A 19,572-nucleotide genomic window follows, 5' to 3' on the forward strand; every position below is an offset into this window, starting at 1 on the left:
AGAGAGGAGAGCAGAGGGAGAGGAGAGCAGAGGGAGAGGAGAGCAGAGGGAGAGAGGAGCAAAGAGAGAGAGAGGAGCGCAGAGAGAGGAGCAGAGAGAGAGAGGAGAGCAGAGAGAGAGGAGAGCAGAGGGAGAGGAGAGCAGAGGGAGAGGAGAGCAGAGAGAGAGAGGAGAGCAGAGAGGAGAGCAGAGAGAGAGGAGCACAGAAAGAGAGAGGAGCAGAGAGAGAGGAGAGCAGAGAGAGGAGAGCAGAGAGAGGAGAGCAGAGAGAGGAGAGCAGAGAGAGAGAGGAGCAGAGAGCGAGGAGAGCAGAGAGAGAGAGGAGAGCAGAGAGAGAGGAGAGCAGAGAGAGAGAGGAGCACAGAGAGAGAGAGGGGCGCAGAGAGAGAGAGGAGCAGAGAGAGAGAGGAGAGAGAGAGAGAGGAGAGCAGAGGGAGAGGAGAGCAGAGGGAGAGGAGAGCAGAGAGAGAGAGGAGAGCAGAGAGAGAGCAGGGAGAGAGGAGAGCAGAGAGAGAGAGGAGAGTAGAGAGAGAGGGGAGCGCAGAGAGAGAGGAGAGCAGAGAGAGAGAGGAGAGCAGAGAGAGAGAGGAGCAGAGAGAGCAGTGAGAGAGGAGAGCAGAGAGAGAGGAGAGCAGAGAGAGAGAGGAGAGCAGAGAGAGAGGAGCGCAGAGAGAGAGGAGAGCAGAGAGAGAGAGAGCAGAGAGAGAGCAGAGAGAGAGGAGAGCAGAGAGAGAGAGGAGAGCAGAGAGAGAGGAGAGCAGAGAGAGAGAGAGGAGAGCAGAAAGAGAGAGGAGAGCAGAGAGAGAGTGCAGAGAGAGAGGAGCAGAGAGAGAGAGGAGAGCAGAGAGGAGCAGAGAGAGAGGAGCAGAGAGTGAGGAGAGCAGAGAGAGAGGAGAGCAGAGAGAGAGGAGAGCAGAGAGAGAGCAGAGAGAGAGGAGAGCAGAGAGAGAGAGAGAGCAGAGAGAGAGAGGAGAGCAGAGAGAGAGGAGAGCAGTGAGAGAGAGGAGAGCAGAAAGAGAGGAGGACAAAAGAGAGAGGAGCAGAGAGAGAGGAGGAGCAGAGAGAGAGAGGAGAGCAGAGAGAGAGGAGAGCAGAGGGAGAGGAGAGCAGAGGGAGAGGAGAGCAGAGAGAGAGAGCAGAGAGAGAGGAGAGCAGAGAGAGAGAGGAGAGCAGAAAGAGAGAGGAGAGCAGAGAGAGAGGAGAGCAGTGAGAGAGAGGAGAGCAGAAAGAGAGGAGGACAAAAAGAGAGAGGAGCAGAGAGAGAGGAGCACAGAGAGAGAGAAGAGCAGAGAGAGAGAGGAGAGCAGAGAGAGAGAGGAGCAGAGAGAGAGGAGCACTGAAAGAGAGAGGAGCAGAGAGATAGGAGCAGAGAGAGAGGAGCAGAGAGAGAGAAGAGCAGATAGAGAGGACAGCAGAGAGAGAGAGAGAAAGCAGAGAGAGAGGAGCAGAGAGAGAGGAGAGCAGAGAGAGGAGAGCAGAGAGAGAGGAGCAGAGAGAGAGAGGAGCAGAGAGCGAGGAGAGCAGAGAGAGAGAGGAGAGCAGAGAGAGAGAGGAGAGCAGAGAGAGAGGAGCACAGAGAGAGAGAGGAGCGCAGAGAGAGAGAGGAGCAGAGAGAGAGAGGAGAGAAGAGAGAGAGGAGAGCAGAGGGAGAGGAGAGCAGAGGGAAAGGAGAGCAGAGGGAGAGGAGAGCAGAGAGAGAGAGGAGAGCAGAGAGAGAGCAGAGAGAGAGGAGAGCAGAGAGAGAGGAGAGCAGAGAGAGAGGAGAGAGAGAGAGAGCGGAGCGCAGAGAGAGAGGAGAGCAGAGAGAGAGAGAGGAGAGCAGACAGAGAGAGGAGCAGAGATAGAGGAGCACAGAGAGAGGAGCACAGAAAGAGAGAGGAGCAGAGAGAGAGGAGAGCAGAGAGAGAGAGGAGCGCAGAGAGAGAGGAGAGCAGAAAGAGAGAGGAGAGCAGAAAGAGAGAGGAGAGAAGAGAGAGAGGAGCACAGAGAGAGAGAGGAGCGCTGAGAGAGAGAGGAGAGCAGAGAGAGAGAGGAGAGCAGAGAGAGAGAGGAGAGCAGAGAGAGAGAGGAGCAGAGAGAGAGGAGCACAGAGAGAGAGGAGCGCAGAGAGAGAGAGGAGTGCAGAGAGAGAGAGGAGAGCAGAAAGAGAGAGGAGAGCAGAGAGAGAGGAGAGCAGTGAGAGAGAGGAGAGCAGAGAGAGAGAGGAGCAGAGAGAGAGGAGCACTGAAAGAGAGAGGAGCAGAGAGATAGGAGCAGAGAGAGAGGAGCAGAGAGAGAGGAGCACAGAGAGAGAGAGGAGAGCAGAGAGAGAGAGGAGAGCAGAGAGACAGAGGAGCAGAGAGAGAGGAGCACTGAAAGAGAGAGGAGCAGAGAGATAGGAGCAGAGAGAGAGGAGCAGAGAGAGAGAAGAGCAGATAGAGAGGACAGCAGAGAGAGAGAGAGAAAGCAGAGAGAGAGGAGCAGAGAGAGAGAGGAGCAGAGAGAGAGAGGAGAAACAGAATGAGAGGAGAGCAGAGAGAGAGGAGCACAGATAGAGAGAAGAGAGAGAGCGGAGCGCAGAGAGAGAGGGAGCAGAGAGACAGAGGAGCAGTGAGAGAGAGGGAGCACAGAAAGAGAGGAGAGCAGAGAGAGGAGATCAGAGAGAGAGGAGCGCAGAGAGAGAGGGAGCAGAGAGAGAGGGACAGAGAGAGAGGAGAGCAGAGAGAGTGAGGAGAGCAGAGAGAGAGAGAGAGCAGAGAGAGAGAGAGCAGAGAGAGAGGAGAGCAGAGAGAGAGGGAGAGAGAGAGAGAGAGAGAGGAGAGCAGAGAGAGGAGCACAGAGAGAGAGGAGCAGAGAGAGAGGAGAGCAGAGAGAGAGAGGAGCAGAGAGAGAGTACAGAGAGAGAGAGAGAGAGAGAGCAGAGAGAGAGAAGCGCAGAGAGAGAGAGGAGCAGAGAGAGAGGCGCGCAGAGAGAGAGAGAGAGAGGAGCAGAGAGAGAGAAGCAGAGAGAGAGAGAGAGCGCAGAGAGAGAGGAGAGCAGAAAGAGAGAGGAGAGCAGAAAGAGAGAGGAGAGCAGAGAGAGAGGAGCACAGAGAGAGAGAGGAGAGCAGAGAGAGAGGAGAGCAGTGAGAGAGAGGAGAGCAGAAAGAGAGGAGGACAGAAAGAGAGAGGAGCAGAGAGAGAGGAGAGCAGAGAGAGAGAGGAGAGCAGAGAGAGAGAGGAGCAGAGAGAGAGAGGAGCACTGAAAGAGAGAGGAGCAGAGAGATAGGAGCAGAGAGAGAGAGGAGCAGAGAGAGAGAAGAGCAGATAGAGAGGACAGCAGAGAGAGAGAGAGAAGCAGAGAGAGAGAGGAGAACAGAAAGAGAGGAGAGCAGAGAGAGAGGAGCACAGAGAGAGAGAAGAGAGAGAGAGGAGAGCAGAGAGAGAGGAGAGCAGAGAGAGAGGAGCAGAGAGAGAGAGGAGCACAGAAAGAGAGGAGAGCAGAGAGAGGAGAGCAGAGAGAGATGAGAGCAGAGAGAGAGGAGCAGAGAGAGAGGAGCACTGAAAGAGAGAGGAGCAGAGAGATAGGAGCAGAGAGAGAGGAGCAGAGAGAGAGGAGCACAGAGAGAGAGAGGAGAGCAGAGAGAGAGAGGAGAGCAGAGAGAGAGAGGAGCAGAGAGAGAGGAGCACTGAAAGAGAGAGGAGCAGAGAGATAGGAGCAGAGAGAGAGGAGCAGAGAGAGAGAAGAGCAGATAGAGAGGACAGCAGAGAGAGAGAGAGAAAGCAGAGAGAGAGGAGCAGAGAGAGAGAGGAGCAGAGAGAGAGAGGAGAACAGAATGAGAGGAGAGCAGAGAGAGAGGAGCACAGATAGAGAGAAGAGAGAGAGCGGAGCGCAGAGAGAGAGGAGCAGAGAGACAGAGGAGCAGTGAGAGAGAGGAGCACAGAAAGAGAGGAGAGCAGAGAGAGGAGATCAGAGAGAGAGGAGCGCAGAGAGAGAGGAGCAGAGAGAGAGGGACAGAGAGAGAGGAGAGCAGAGAGAGTGAGGAGAGCAGAGAGAGAGAGAGAGCAGAGAGAGAGAGCAGAGAGAGAGGAGAGCAGAGAGAGAGGAGAGCAGAGAGAGAGGAGTAGAGAGAGAGGAGAGCAGAGAGAGGAGCACAGAAAGAGAGAGGAGCAGAGAGAGAGGAGAGCAGAGAGAGAGAGGAGCAGAGAGAGAGGCGCGCAGAGAGAGAGAGAGAGAGAGGAGCAGAGAGAGAGAAGCGCAGAGAGAGAGAGGAGCAGAGAGAGAGGCGCGCAGAGAGAGAGAGAGAGAGAGAGAGGAGCAGAGAGAGAGAAGCGCAGAGAGAGAGAGGAGCGCAGAGAGAGAGGAGAGCAGAAAGAGAGAGGAGAGCAGAAAGAGAGAGGAGAGCAGAGAGAGAGGAGCACAGAGAGAGAGAGGAGAGCAGTGAGAGAGAGGAGAGCAGAAAGAGAGGAGGACAGAAAGAGAGAGGAGCAGAGAGAGAGGAGAGCAGAGAGAGAGAGGAGCAGAGAGAGAGAGGAGCACTGAAAGAGAGAGGAGCAGAGAGATAGGAGCAGAGAGAGAGAGGAGCAGAGAGAGAGAAGAGCAGATAGAGAGGACAGCAGAGAGAGAGAGAGAAGCAGAGAGAGAGAGGAGAACAGAAAGAGAGGAGAGCAGAGAGAGAGGAGCACAGAGAGAGAGAAGAGAGAGAGAGGAGAGCAGAGAGAGAGGAGAGCAGAGAGAGAGGAGCAGAGAGAGAGAGGAGCACAGAAAGAGAGGAGAGCAGAGAGAGGAGAGCAGAGAGAGAGGAACGCAGAGAGAGAGGAGCAGAGAGAGAGGAACAGAGAGAGAGAGGAGAGCAGAGAGAGAGAGGAGCAGAGAGAGATGAGAGCAGAGAGAGAGGAGCAGAGAGAGAGGAGCAGAGAGCGAGGAGATCAGAGAGAGAGAGGAGAGCAGAGAGAGAGAGGAGAGCAGAGAGAGAGGAGAGCAGAGAGAGAGGAGAGCAGAGAGAGAGGAGAGCAGAGGGAGAGGAGCAGAGAGAGAGGAGCAGAGAGAGAGATGAGCAGAGAGAGAGAGGAGAGCAGAGGGAGAGGAGACCAGATAGAGAGAGGAGCAGAGAGAGAGAGGAGCACTGAAAGAGAGAGGAGCAGAGAGAGAGAGGAGAGCAGAGAGAGAGAGAAGTTGAGAGAGGAGAGCAGAGAGAGAGGAGCAGAGAGAGAGAGGAGCGCAGAGAGAGAGAGAGGAGCAGAGAGAGAGAGGAGCAGAGAGAGAGGAGAGCAGAGAGAGGAGAGCAGAGGGAGAGGAGCAGAGAGAGAGAGGAGCAGAGAGAGAGATGAGCAGAGAGAGAGAGGAGAGCAGAGGGAGAGGAGACCAGATAGAGAGAGGAGCAGAGAGAGAGAGGAGCAGAGAGAGAGAGGAGCAGAGAGAGAGAGAGGAGAGCAGAGGGAGATGAGAGCAGAGAGAGAGAGGAGCAGAGAGAGAGAGGAGCGCAGAGAGAGAGAGAGGAGCAGAGAGAGAGAGGAGCAGAGAGAGAGGAGACCAGAGAGAGAGGAGACCAGAGAGAGAGGAGAGCAGAGAGAGAGGAGAGCAGAGAGAGAGGAGAGCAGAGGGAGAGGAGCAGAGAGAGAAAGGAGCGCAGAGAGAGAGAGGAGAGCAGAGAGAGAGGAGAGCAGAGAGAGAGAGGAGCAGAGAGTGAGAGGAGCAGAGAGAGAGAGAGGAGAGCAGAGGGAGACGAGAGCAGAGAGAGAGAGGAGCAGAGAGAGAGAGGAGCGTACACTAATTGATTGGGTGAGTAACGGAGAAGTGTGTGATGGAGGGAGGAAGTAAAGGAGTGTGTAAATGACTGAGTAATGAAACAGTAGTGGAGTGAGGGGGTGAAGTAGAAGAGCTATAATGGAGGCTACGTCTCAAATGGGACCATATTCCTTATAAAGTGCACAACTTTTGATGAGGCCTCATCGGGCAATGGTACAACAGCAGGGACACAGTGTTTGGGACACAGTCTACAAGTCACCATTACAGCATGTTGCTGTAATGGAACCCCACCGCTCCATAACTCTGTCTGATCTCCTATTGTGTGATGTGGTATTACGGTGCTCAACTTTAATCTGCTTTAACTGTCGTCTTCGGGTTAGTACTTACTGTGTGTGTGTGTGTGTGTGTGTGTGTGTGTGTGTGTGTGTGTGTGTGTGTGTGTGTGTGTGTGTGTGTGTGTGTGTGTGTGTGTGTGTGTGTGTGTGTGTGTGTGTGTGTGTGTGTGTGTGTGTGTGTGTGTGTGTGTGTGTTCCAGGGGAAGCTGTACTATGTCCAAGTGTCAGCCTACAACATGAAGGGTTGGGGTCCACCTCAGTCAACTCTACCCCCCTCCGCTTCCCCCTCCAGTGAGTTCATCAGATAAACAGCCTGAAAACGGACAATTCAATGTCACATTTCTTACTTCACAGCATTACGAGTTGTTAACCACAGCAAAACAATTTAAGCTTTCAACGAATAACATCGGTTTTAACCCACAGTCAGGACTCAATCACGACTCTCCCTCTAACCATACACATAGATCAGCCTTGGAGAGGGTGTCTCAGATTGGCCTGAATAAAATAAGAAATGTAAAAGAAAAAGTTGAAGAAATAACACAGAGAGAGAGATGGAGAGAGGGTGAAAGTGTAACGAATAAATACTTTGTCAGGAGATGTTTAAGAACATCAGAAGAGGAGAGCAAGGCAATTAAACTGCTGAGATGAGAAATCAATTTATTTAATTATATTTAATATGTCTTCAAACCCAAGGACACTTTATATAAGACTGAGGTGACTGGTCTGTTTGCAGGGCCAACCCTAGCCTTTTGGGGGTCCTAGGGGTCCAATCGGGGCCCCCTAGAGACAGTTTCCAAGGTAATGTACCGAACGGAGGCATTTTACATGCTTATACCACAGTTCCCAAAGATTTATATTTTCATTTAAATAAGCCAATTCATACTTTTTTCATATTTTGGTTGCTGTTGACGCGACCCAGTTGTTCGTTCGATTAGTTCGAAATTTATGGATGCAACCCAGTCGTTCGTTCTCTATGTTCCGTTGCCATGCTCGCTGGCAACATTCTCATCCCTTGTTCGCTAGCTAACCAGCTAGCTACTGCTAACACAGTCACAAACTCTGCAGACAGAATAACAGCAAAGTAGCTGTTTTCTATTGACATTCATTTGGATACATCCATAACAATGAGCTGATGAAGCCCGATTTTGCCTGTCATAGCTAGAAACGTTTGCCTTCTCGTCAGGACACTTGTCAACACTGACTGTTCATTACATGGAGATCACATTGCATATCAAACACCAGGCTAGAAGCTAGCTAAATAGTTTGTTGCTCGCAAACCTGCCAATATGACAACGCAATTCAAAAATATCAGTTTCTGAAAAAAGCTGGTCAAACTAGAAACGTGAGAGGATTTGACAGCTTTAGCGGCAGAGGGGTCAGGAGATAATCATGTCCATCACTCACCACGGTAGGTCATCAGATGCACCAAAAAAATATGTCTCTACAAAAACAAATCAATGCTAGCTAGCTACGTCTTTTCCTCATTGGACCTGTGTCGCTACTTCTGTCGCTTAGTGGATAGGGCCAGGCCCTGTCTGTTTGGAGGTGTGTACAGTTCACGTTTAGTGCTGAGAGAATAACCCATAACCCTTAATGAACTACTACTGTGGTTTGGAGATTCTGAGCTGATTGAGATGACAGGGGTTAAAGTTGATGTTTGTACTGTATGTGTCTACTGGTGAGAAGTTGACCACTGATTTACTGTCTCTCTTTCTATCTTCAATCCCTACATTTCACCCCCTACACCTTAACCCCCCCTCCCACTAGACTGGAGGGAGAGTGATGGTCTGGAGCCCCTCCCACTAGACTGTAGGGAGAGTGATGGTCTGGAGACCCTACCACTAGACTGTAGGGAGAGTGATGGTCTGGAGCCCAGGAGAAGAGAGCACATAGGGCATATGGAACACCTGCTGCACCAGGTCCGCGCTACTCACACACACTACAGCTGCGGAGGTGAGCACACACACGTAAAACACCTCTCTCTTCTCCATCGGTGTGTGTGTGTGTGTGTGTGTGTGTGTGTGTGTGTGTGTGTGTGTGTGTGTGTGTGTGTGTGTGTGTGTGTGTGTGTGTGTGTGTCTTGCTCTAAACCCACACTTCTTCCAGTAAATTGACTTTGTATTAAAGTGAATAAATGAAGCATGCTAAAAGTGTATTTACTCCAGTACTCTAAGCCTAGAGAGGCATGAATGGCCTCTCACAGTATCCTATACACCCACACACACACACACACACACACACACACACACACACACACACACACACACACACACACACACACACACACACACACACACACACACACACACACACACACACACACACACACACACACACACACACACACACACACACAGTAGTCCTCTCGTCAGTGCTCCCCTTTACACACCAGGGGACCGCGTGTACATAAATAATGTTTAATGCGGTTTATCCATTCTGGATTATACACATTTATGTGTTTTAGCATGTCAACAGTATAGCCTTGCTTTGGAAATCATCATGCTGGCATAGAGAAACACATAGGAAAATAGAGGGGGGATGAGAGAGAAAGATGGTAAGAGGTACTGTAGCCCACAGTGAGTGGTGGCCAGCTCTGGAGGTAGAAGTTGTTCATAAGAGCAGGTCCAGGATCAGGTTAGGTGATTTCCCAAACCCTGATCTCAACCATTAGGATGGATAATAGCTGGTTTCACATCAGTCTGTCTGTCTGTCTGTCTGTCAGTCACATCTGTCTGATAGGTACAGCACACTGGGGGTAGAGTGGTGTGAGCGTGTGTGTCTGTGTGTGTGAATTGGTCGTACGATGGGGCCTGTGTCTGGCTCAGTGCTCGACCTCAATCTTCCTAGCGGCGTGGGGGATATGGAGAAGGAGGGAGGGAGGGATAGAGGGCAGCAGTGCAGGCAGGGTGCTGACAGTGGCTCAGCATGCACAAACAGCAACTCCATGGGAGGGAGCGTGTGTGTTGGTGGGGGGGTGGGGTGGGGATTGGGAGGGGGGGGGACCCACCGTCACTCAACCACTTAAGAGTCAACAGCTATGATGTCAGCGGGTTTGCTGCCAGCCACACACACAGTCAGGAATAGTAGAAAAGGTCTAGTAGAGAGACGGTGTGTGAATGTTTGTCAAAGTGGGTTTTGGACAGTCTCTTGAAAAACAGAGAGCAACCTCCTGGAAGGACTGACAGAAAAATGTGTTAAAAACGCCTGTATTTATTTGGAGTTGTTTGAATTTATGGTCAGAGTGTTCAGTTAATTACTCACTTTAGTACTGTGTGTGTGTGTGTGTGTGTGTGTGTGTGTGTGTGTGTGTCAGTGTAAAGAAATAAAGGTATAATGCCACCACTATAATGAATCAGAGGTATAATACCACCACTATAATGAATCAGAGGTATAATACCACCACTATAATGAATCAGAGGTATAATACCACCACTATAATGAATCAGAGGTATAATGCCACCACTATAATGAATCAGAGGTATAATACCACCACTATAATGAATCAGAGGTATAATGCCACCACTATAATGAATCAGAGGTATAATACCACCACTATAATGAATCAGAGGTATAATACCACCACTATAATGAATCAGAGGTATAATACCACCACTATAATGAATCAGAGGTATAATACCACCACTATAATGAATCAGAGGTATAATACCACCACTATAATGAATCAGAGGTATAATACCACCACTATAATGAATCAGAGGTTGGTATAATGCCACCACTATAATGAATCAGAGGTATAATACCACCACTATAATGAATCAGAGGTATAATACCACCACTATAATGAATCAGAGGTATAATACCACCACTATAATGAATCAGAGGTATAATGCCACCACTATAATGAATCAGAGGTATAATACCACCACTATAATGAATCAGAGGTATAATGCCACCACTATAATGAATCAGAGGTATAATACCACCACTATAATGAATCAGAGGTTGGATAATGCCACCACTATAATGAATCAGAGGTATAATACCACCACTATAATGAATCAGAGGTTGGATAATACCACCACTATAATGAATCAGAGGTATAATACCACCACTATAATGAATCAGAGGTATAATACCACCACTATAATGAATCAGAGGTATAATACCACCACTATAATGAATCAGAGGTATAATACCACCACTATAATGAATCAGAGGTATAATACCACCACTATAATGAATCAGAGGTATAATGCCACAACTATAATGAATCAGAGGTGTATAATGCCACCACTATAATGAATCAGAGGTATAATACCACCACTATAATGAATCAGAGGTTGATAATACCACCACTATAATGAATCAGAGGTATAATACCACCACTATAATGAATCAGAGGTATAATACCACCACTATAATGAATCAGAGGTATAATACCACAACTATAATGAATCAGAGGTATAATACCACCACTATAATGAATCAGAGGTATAATACCACCACTATAATGAATCAGAGGTATAATGCCACCACTATAATGAATCAGAGGTATAATACCACCACTATAATGAATCAGAGGTATAATGCCACCACTATAATGAATCAGAGGTATAATACCACCACTATAATGAATCAGAGGTATAATACCACCACTATAATGAATCAGAGGAATAATGCCACCACTATAATGAATCAGAGGTATAATACCACCACTATAATGAATCAGAGGTATAATACCACCACTATAATGAATCAGAGGTATAATACCACCACTATAATGAATCAGAGGTATAATACCACCACTATAATGAATCAGAGGTATAATACCACCACTATAATGAATCAGAGGTATAATACCACCACTATAATGAATCAGAGGTATAATACCACCACTATAATGAATCAGAGGTATAATACCAGACATGCAGAGATGCGATTCGCCACCTGGTTATCAGAAGTGGGAAAGGAGAAGATTAATTGTGTGTCGTCTGCGTAGCAATGATAGGAGAGACCATGTGAGGATATGACAGAGCCAAGTGACTTGGTGTATAGCGAGAATAAGAGAGAGCCTAGAACTGAGCCCTGGGGGACACCAGTGGTGAGAGCGCATGGTGCGGAGACGGATTCTTGCCACGCCACCTGGTAGGAGCGACCTGTCAGGTAGGACGCAATCCAAGAGTGAGATGCGCCGGAGATACCCAACTCGGAGAGGGTGGAGAGGAGGATCTGATGGTTCACAGTATCAAAGGCAGCAGATAGGTCTAGAAGGATGAGAGCAGAGAAGAGAGAGTTAGCTTTAGCAGTGCTGAGAGCCTCCGTGACACAGAGAAGAGCAGTCTCAGTTGAATGACCAGCCTTGAAACCTGACTGATTTGGATCGAGAAAGTCATTCTGAGAGAGATAGCAGGAGAGCTGGCCAAGGACGGCACGTTCAAGAGTTTTGGAGAGAAAAAGGTATAATACCACCACTATAATGAATCAGAGGTTGGTATAATGCCACCACTATAGAGGGCAGGGACCAAATAGGTTATCTTCATTTCTGATGTGTATATGTGGAGCTGAGAGGACCTACACTGCCAGTACAGCACAGAGAGAGGGGTGTGTGGGAAACACTACACCCTGTGTTCCCAGACAGACAGAGCGACAACACACACACACACACACACACACACACACACACACACACACACACACACACACACACACACACACACACACACACACACACACACACACTCTGTCTGTCTGTCTGTCTGTCTGTCTGTCTGTCTGTCTGTCTGTCTGTCTGTCTGTCTGTCTGTCTGTGTTTGTGCCAGCAGTAGTAGTTGGATCAGATGGAACCTCACCTCATTAATCACTGCCAATCAAGACTTTGAGCCTAGCAAGTCACCAGCACCTTCGCCTGTTAGGAAAATAACACACTTTTTTAAACTCTAACACTGCTGGATGCTATAAGCATTTTGGAGAATATTTTTTCAAAACTACTAAACTAGTTAACTATATTTTGAACAGCTAAACTTTATAGCTGAAGTCGGTAGATGAGAGACTAATAGCGAATGCCTGCAGGGCAGAATTAGGCCGATACCCACTAATTATCAAAATCCAGAAAAGAGCCGTTCAATTCTACAACCACCTAAAAAGAAGCAATTCCCAAACCTTCCGTAACAAAGCCTTCACCTACAGAAAGAGGAGAAGAGTCCCTTAAGCAAGCTGGTCCTGGGGCTCTGTTCACAAATACAAACAGACCCCACAGAGCCCCAGGCAACACAATTAGACCCAAACAAATCATACACCTTAGCCAAATACATTTAAACTCTGTTTTTCACAATTCCTGACATTTAATCCCAGTAAAAAATCCCTGTCTTTAGGTCAGTTAGGATCACCACTTTATTTTAAGAATGTGAAATGTCAGAATAATAGTAGAGAGAATGATTTATTTCAGCTTTTATTTTTTTATCACATTCCCACTGGGTCAGAAGTTTACATACACTCAATTAGTATTTGGTAGCATTGCCTTTAAATTGTTTAACTTGGGTCAAACGTTTCGGGTAGCCTTCCACAAGCTTCCCACAATAAGTTGGGTGAATGTTGGCCCATTCCTCCTGGAAGAGCTGGTGTAACTGAGTCAGGTTTGTAGGCCTCCTTGCTCGCACACGCTTTTTCAGTTCTGCCCACAAATGTTCTATAGGATTGAGGGCAGGGCTTTGTGATGGCCACTCCAATACCTTGACTTTGTTGTTCTTAAGCCATTTTGCCACAACTTTGGAAGTATGCTTGGAGACATTGTCCATTTGGAAGACCCATTTGCGACCAAGCTTTAACTTCCTGACTGATGTCTTGAGTTGTTGCTTCAATATATATCCACATACTTTTCCTCCCTCATGATGCCATCTATTTGTGAAGTGCACCAGTCCTTCCTGCAGCAAAGCAACCCCACAACATGATGCTGCCACCCCCGTTCTTCACTGTTGGGATGGTGTTCTTCAGCTTGCAAGCCTCCCCCTTTTCACTCCAAACATAACGATGGTCATTATGGCCAAAGTTCTATTTTTGTTTTATCAGACCAGAGGACATTTCTTCACAAAGGACGATCTTTGTCCCCATGTGCAGTTGCAAACCGTAGACTGGCTTTTTTGGGGGCGGTTTTGGAGTAGTGGCTTCTTCCTTGCTGAGCGGCCTTTCAGGTTATGTCGATATAGGACTCGTTTTACTGTGGATATAGATACTTTTGTACCTCTTTCCTCAAGCATCTTCACAAGGTCCTTTGCTGTTCTTCTGGGATTGATCTGCACTTTTCGCACCAAAGTACGTTCATCTCTAGGAGACAGAACGCGTCTCCTTCCTGAGCGGTATGATGGCTGTGTGGTCCCACGGTGTTTATACTTGCGTACTATTGTTTGTACAGATGAACGTGGTACCTTCAGGCATTTGGAAATTGCTCCCAAGGATGAACTAGACTTGTGGAGGTCTACAATTTGTTTTCTGAGGTCTTGGCTGATTTATTTTGATTTTCGCATGATGTCAAGCAAAGAGGCACTGCGTTTGAAGGTAGGTCTTGAAATACAGCCACAGGTACACCTCCAATTGACTCAAATGATGTCAATTCACGTATCAGAAGCTTCTAAAGCCATTACATAATTTTCTGGAATTTTCCAAGCTGTTTAAAGGCACAGTCAACTTAGTGTACGTCAACTTCTGACCCACTGGAATTGTGATACAGTGAATTATAAGTGAAATAATTGTTGGAAAAATTACTTGTCATGCACAAAGTAGATGTCCTAACCGACTTGCCAAAACTATAGTTTGTTAACAAGAAATTTGTGGAGTGGTTGAAAAACGAGTTTTAATGACTGTAATTACTTGACACAATGGAAAGAATGAACAAAACCTTCATACCAAACTAGAATGCTATTTGGCCCTAAACAGAGAGTACTCAGTGGCAGAATACCTGACCACTGTGACTGATCCAAACTTAAGAAAAGCTTGTGATTTGGGTGGGCAATCTAGTTTTCTTATTTCTTAGTTTGGCCGGGTATGGTCCCAAATCAGAGTCAGCTGTCTATCGTTGTCTCTGATTGGGGGTCATACTTAGGCAGCCCTTTCCCCACCTGTGATTGTGGGATCTTGTCTATGTGTAGTTCCTGCGTGCACTACGTAGCTTCACGTTTCGTTTTTTTGGTGCTTTATTGTTTTCTGTGTGTTTCACTTTTCAAATAAAAGATGATGGAACCATACCACGCTGCGCTTTGGTCCGACAATTCTAATATCGATCGTGACATTTTGACTATGTACAGACTCAGTGAGCATAGTGTTGCTATTGAGAAAGGCCGTCGTAAGCAGACCTGGCTCTCAAGAGAAGACAGACTATGTGATCACTGCCCACAAAATGAGGTGGAAACTGAGCTGCACTTCCTAACCTCCTGCCAAATGTATGACCATATCAGAGACACATATTTCCCTCAGATTACACAGACCCACAAAGAATTTGAAAACAAACCCAATTTTGATCAACTCCCACATCTACTAGGTGAAATACCACAGTGTGCCATCACAGCAGCAAGATGTGTGACCTGATGTCAGAAGAAAGCTACTGAGTGGGGCTCCTGAGTGGTTCAGCGGTCTAAGGCACTGCGCCTCAGTGCTAGAGGCATGACTACAGACCCTGGTTCAGCGGTCTAAGGCACTGCATCTTAGTGCTAGAGGCATCACTACAGACCCTGGTTCAGCGGTCTAAGGCACTGCGTCTCAGTGCTAGAGGCATCACTACAGACCCTGGTTCAGCAGTCTAAGGCACTGCGTCTCAGTGCTAGAGGCATCACTACAGACCCTGGTTCAGCAGTCTAAGGCACTGCGTCTCAGTGCAAGAGGCATCACTACAGACCCTGGTTGAATTCCAGGCTGTATCACAACCGGCCGTTATTGGGAGTCCCATAGGGCGGCGCGCAATTGGCCCAGTGTCGTCCATGTTAGTGTTTGGGGTAGGCCGTCATTGTAAATAAGATTTTTTTCTTAACTGACTTGCCTAGTTAAATAAATAAAATTTAAAAAATAGGGCAACCAGTGAAGAACAAACACCATTGTAAATACAACCCATATTTATGTTTATTTATTTTCCCTTTTGTACTTTCACTATTTGCACGTAATATAACATTTGAAATGTCTTTATTCTTTTGGAACTTTTGGAGTGTAATGTTTACTGTTTTTTTTGTTTATTTCACTTTTATTTATTATCTATTTCACTTGCTTTGGCAATGTTAACATATGTTTCCCATACCAATAAATCCCTTAAATTGAAATTGAATTGAAATTGAGAGAAACACAGAAAAATTCAGAGACACAGAGAGAGAGAGGGAAGAGAGAGTGCTGTGCATTCGGAAAGTATTCAGACCTCTTGACTTTTTCCACATTTTATTATATTACAGCCTTATTCTAAAATGTATTAAAAAAAAAATCTCATAAATCTACACATAGTACCCCATAATGACCAAGCAAAAAGTTTTTATTTCTATTTTTTACATAATTATAAAAAACTGATATCACATTTACAAAGTACAAATATTCAGACCCTTTACTCAGTACTCTGTTGAAGCACCTTTGGCAGGGATTACAGCTTCACGTCTTCTTGGGTATGACACTACAAGCTTGACAAACCTGTATTTGGGAGGTTCTCCCATTCTTCTCTGCAGATCCTCTCAAGCTCTGTCAGGTTGGATGGGGAGAGTCGCTGCACAGCTATTTTCAAGTCTCTCCAGGGATGTTCGATCGGGTTCAAGTCCGGCCTCTGGCTGGGCCACTCAAGGTCATTCAGAGACTTGTCCCGAAGCAACTCTTGCGTTGTCTTGGCTGTGTGCTTAGGGTCATGTCCTGTTGGAAGGTGAACATTCTGGAGCAGTTTTTCATCAAGGATCTCTCTTAACTTTGCTCCATTCATCGCTCCTTCAATCCTGACTAGTCTCCCAGTCCCTGCCTCTGAAAAACATCCCCACAGCATGATGCTGCCACCACCATGCTTCACTGTAGGGATGGTGCCAGGTTTCCTCCAGACGTGACGCTTGTCATCCAGGCCAAAGAGTTCAATCTTGGTTTCATCAGACCAGAGAATCTTGTTTTTTGTAGTCTGAGAGTTCTTTAGGTGCCTTTTGGCAAACTCCAAGCGGGCTGTCATGTGCCTTCTCCTGAGGAGTGGCTTCCGTCTGGCCACTCTTCCATAAATGCCTGTTTATTGGAGTGCTGTAGAGATGGGTGTCCTTCTGGAAGGTTCTCTTATCTCCATAGAGGAACTCTAGAGCTCTGTCAGTGTGACCATGGAGTTCTTGGTCACCTCCCGGACCAAGGCCCTTCTCCCCGAGGGACCTTCAATGCTGCAGACATTTTTGGGATGAGGGTGAGAGGTGGAGATATGGGGGTGAGAGGGAGTAGATAGGGGGCTGTAGAGGATAGACAGCTGAACAGACTCAGATAACACAACGGAGTGCCACTGAACCTTGAAAGGTGATTAGCTATGAGAACATGTTATATCTGACTCGCTCCTCCCTTCTCTTTTTACTGTTGTTTTGTGTTTGTTTATTGTCAGTCGATTGCAAAAAGGGACACGTCATTACAGTACGTGCAATGTAAACAAGGTCATTCTCTTGTGCTTTCTCTCTCTCTCTCTCTACTTCACGGCTGATTCCTTTCTCTCCACACCCTCTACTCTCTTTCACTCAGACAAAGTGAGTCAAATTCACAGTGCTTCTTAGAACATAGCCAATAACAACAATTACTATACTCAATAAACCGTTAGAGGACATTCGTTTAAGATCAAGAACAGTTGATGCATAACAGCATTCCACTTGAAAGGAATAACAACATTCCAATACTGAGTAAACAGTAGAAAGCATTTGAGTTTTTCAGTGCAGTGCACACACATACATACAGGAACTAGTTCAAGTTGAAAACAGCAGAAGTAATGACACAGACAAATAAGAGGTCAAATGTTTTCTTTACCAGGAAGAAAAATGATCAGTTTACCCCCAATCCCCTCTTCCCTCTCCCCACTCTCCTTTTCCCTCTCTTCTCTCTTCACTCTCCTCTCTCCTCTCCCATCTCTCCCTCTCTCCTCTCCCATCTCTCCTCTCTCCCTCTCTCCTCTCTCTCCTACTCTCAGACACATCAAAGCTCCAGAACCCAAGCCGTAAGCAGTCCGTCTCCAGAAGTCTCAAGCACCTCTTTAACTCCTCCAACAAGTTTGTCAAGACTCTCAAAAGGTGAGCAAGTAGTGTGTTTGTGTAAAATACACCCCTTGGATGTACATTATGGACTGTTCCAAGTGGAGTGTATAACTGAGACGGACTGTTCCATTTTGCTGGTTCTGTAGGGGGGTTTACCTGGCGGCAGTGTTGTACCACAAAGACAGTCTACTGGTGACCACAGAGGACCAGATCCCTATAGTGGAGGTGGATGACTCTTACGGCAGCTCTCTCATGCAGGACTTCCTATGGTTCACTAAGGTATTGTGGGTAATGTAGTTCATTACAGGGCAGCAGCCATATATAGAGATTTTTTAGCACTAGTGCATCAGGCTGGATTCTGCATTTCAATCAAATTACTGTACCTCAATATTTCTCGACAATTATGTTTATAATGCAGTTTCTCTCTCTGTTTCCCTCTCTCTCTCTCTCGACCTATCCCCCTTTCTCTCTCTAGTTGTCGTGTATGTGGGAGGATGTGCGGTGGCTGAGACAGAGTATGTCTGTCTCCATGTCCTCCTCCTCCACTCTACAGGCCAGACAGAAGATGTTGGCTGCCGCTGGGCAACTACAGGTACACCCCTGCGTGTGTGTGTGTGTGTGTGGGGGGTTGTTGTATGTGAGTCAGAGATTAGTAGATAGGCAGACATACAGATATAAGTATTTATTGATTGATTGATTGATTGATTGATTGATTGATTGATTGATTGATTGATTGATTGATTGATTGATTGATTGATTGATTGATTGATGTCATTCTCAGAGCTTGTTGGGGACACACAACCTGGGGCGTGTCCACTACGAACCCATCAAGGATCGTCATGGCAATGTGTTGCTAGTGACGATCCGGGACATGGAGAGCCAGTACTCATTCTTCAGTGGGAAGTGGATGCAGGTGTCCAAGCTACAAAGCCAGAGGAAGAGTCTGTCCACACCTGAAGAACCCTACGCACTAGACATACTGCTAATTACCATACAGGTAGAACATACCTTTACCATAAACCTACCATAACCTTACCATAAACCTACTATAACCCTACTATAACCCTACCATAACCCTACCATAAACCTACCATAACCTTACCATAACCCTACCATTAACCTACCATAACCCTACTATAACCTTACCATAGCCTTACCATAACCCTACCATAACCCTACCATAAACCTACCATAACCCTACCATAACCTTACCATAGCCTACCATAACCCTACTATAACCCTGCCATAACCTTACCATAAACCTACCATAGCCTTACCATAACCCTACCATAACCCTACCATAAACCTACCATAACCCTACCATAACCTTACCATAGCCTACCATAACCCTACTATAACCCTGCCATAAACCTACCATAACCCTACCATAACCTTACCATAGCCCTACCATAACCTTACCATAGCCTTACCATAACCCTACCATAAACCTACCATAAACCTACCATAACCCTACCATAACCTTACCATAGCCCTACCATAACCTTACCATAACCTTACCATAGCCTACCTGTCACGATCGTCGTAATAACATTCGGATCAAAGCGCAGCTTGATATGGGTTCCACATGTTTATTGAATGAAACGCACAAAAACAATAAAGAACGAATGAACGAACCGTGAAGGAAAATGAAGTGCTCACAGGCAACTACACATAAACAAGATCCCACAAAACACAGTGGGGAAATGGCTGCCTAAATATGATCCCCAATCAGAGACAACGAAAAACAGCTGCCTCTGATTGGGAACCATACCAGGCCAACATAGAAATAAACAACCTAGATTACCCACCCTAGTCACACCCCGACCTAACCAAAATAGAGAATAAAAAGGCTCTCTATGGTCAGGGCGTGACACTACCATACTGTTCATCACTATATAACTACCACAAACAAACACATACACACAATTCTAGCCCTGTTATGGATTGTAATAATACAACAACAAAAAATATAGCTTTTCTATCTATCTTCAAAAATAACTAATTGGAACACAAAAGCACTAATTCAACATGGTGGAGATAAAAACACAGTAAACAGAAGGTGCAGTATGTGTGGATGGATGGTGTGGTGTGTGTTTTTTGGCGTTGAGTGAGAAAGGAAATGGTTGCATATCCCAGAAACAATGTATTTCTGTGTCATGGATATATTGGAATTAGGGGATATCTGGAGGCTTAAATACCCTTACCTAGTGAGATATACATGGCGGAGGCTTAATCAAGCTAGTCGTCTTGATTACTTTCTTTTGTCATTCTCTCTGGCACCAAAAGTAAAACAAAGTGTTGATAGGGGAGAGAATGCGGTCAGATCATCAAATAATTGGCATATATATTACTCTTA

At 46.6% G+C, this 19,572-nt stretch overlaps 1 protein-coding gene across 1 annotated transcript in view; it reads left to right on the forward strand.

The window, feature by feature from the left end:
* The window catches only part of LOC106589776 (ankyrin repeat and fibronectin type-III domain-containing protein 1), a 133,128-nt gene that overhangs the window by 26,666 nt on the left and 86,890 nt on the right, over positions 1-19,572 (forward strand). Inside the window, exons 6-11 of the mRNA XM_014180106.2 lie at positions 6,243-6,333; positions 7,810-7,995; positions 17,153-17,252; positions 17,363-17,495; positions 17,692-17,808; positions 17,998-18,213. Of these exons, the coding sequence (XP_014035581.2) occupies positions 6,243-6,333; positions 7,810-7,995; positions 17,153-17,252; positions 17,363-17,495; positions 17,692-17,808; positions 17,998-18,213 (843 nt within the window). The remainder of the gene's footprint in view (positions 1-6,242; positions 6,334-7,809; positions 7,996-17,152; positions 17,253-17,362; positions 17,496-17,691; positions 17,809-17,997; positions 18,214-19,572) is intronic.

The sequence above is a fragment of the Salmo salar genome, chromosome ssa28 (genome assembly GCF_905237065.1).
Source record: "Salmo salar chromosome ssa28, Ssal_v3.1, whole genome shotgun sequence".
Taxonomy (NCBI): Eukaryota; Metazoa; Chordata; class Actinopteri; order Salmoniformes; family Salmonidae; genus Salmo; species Salmo salar.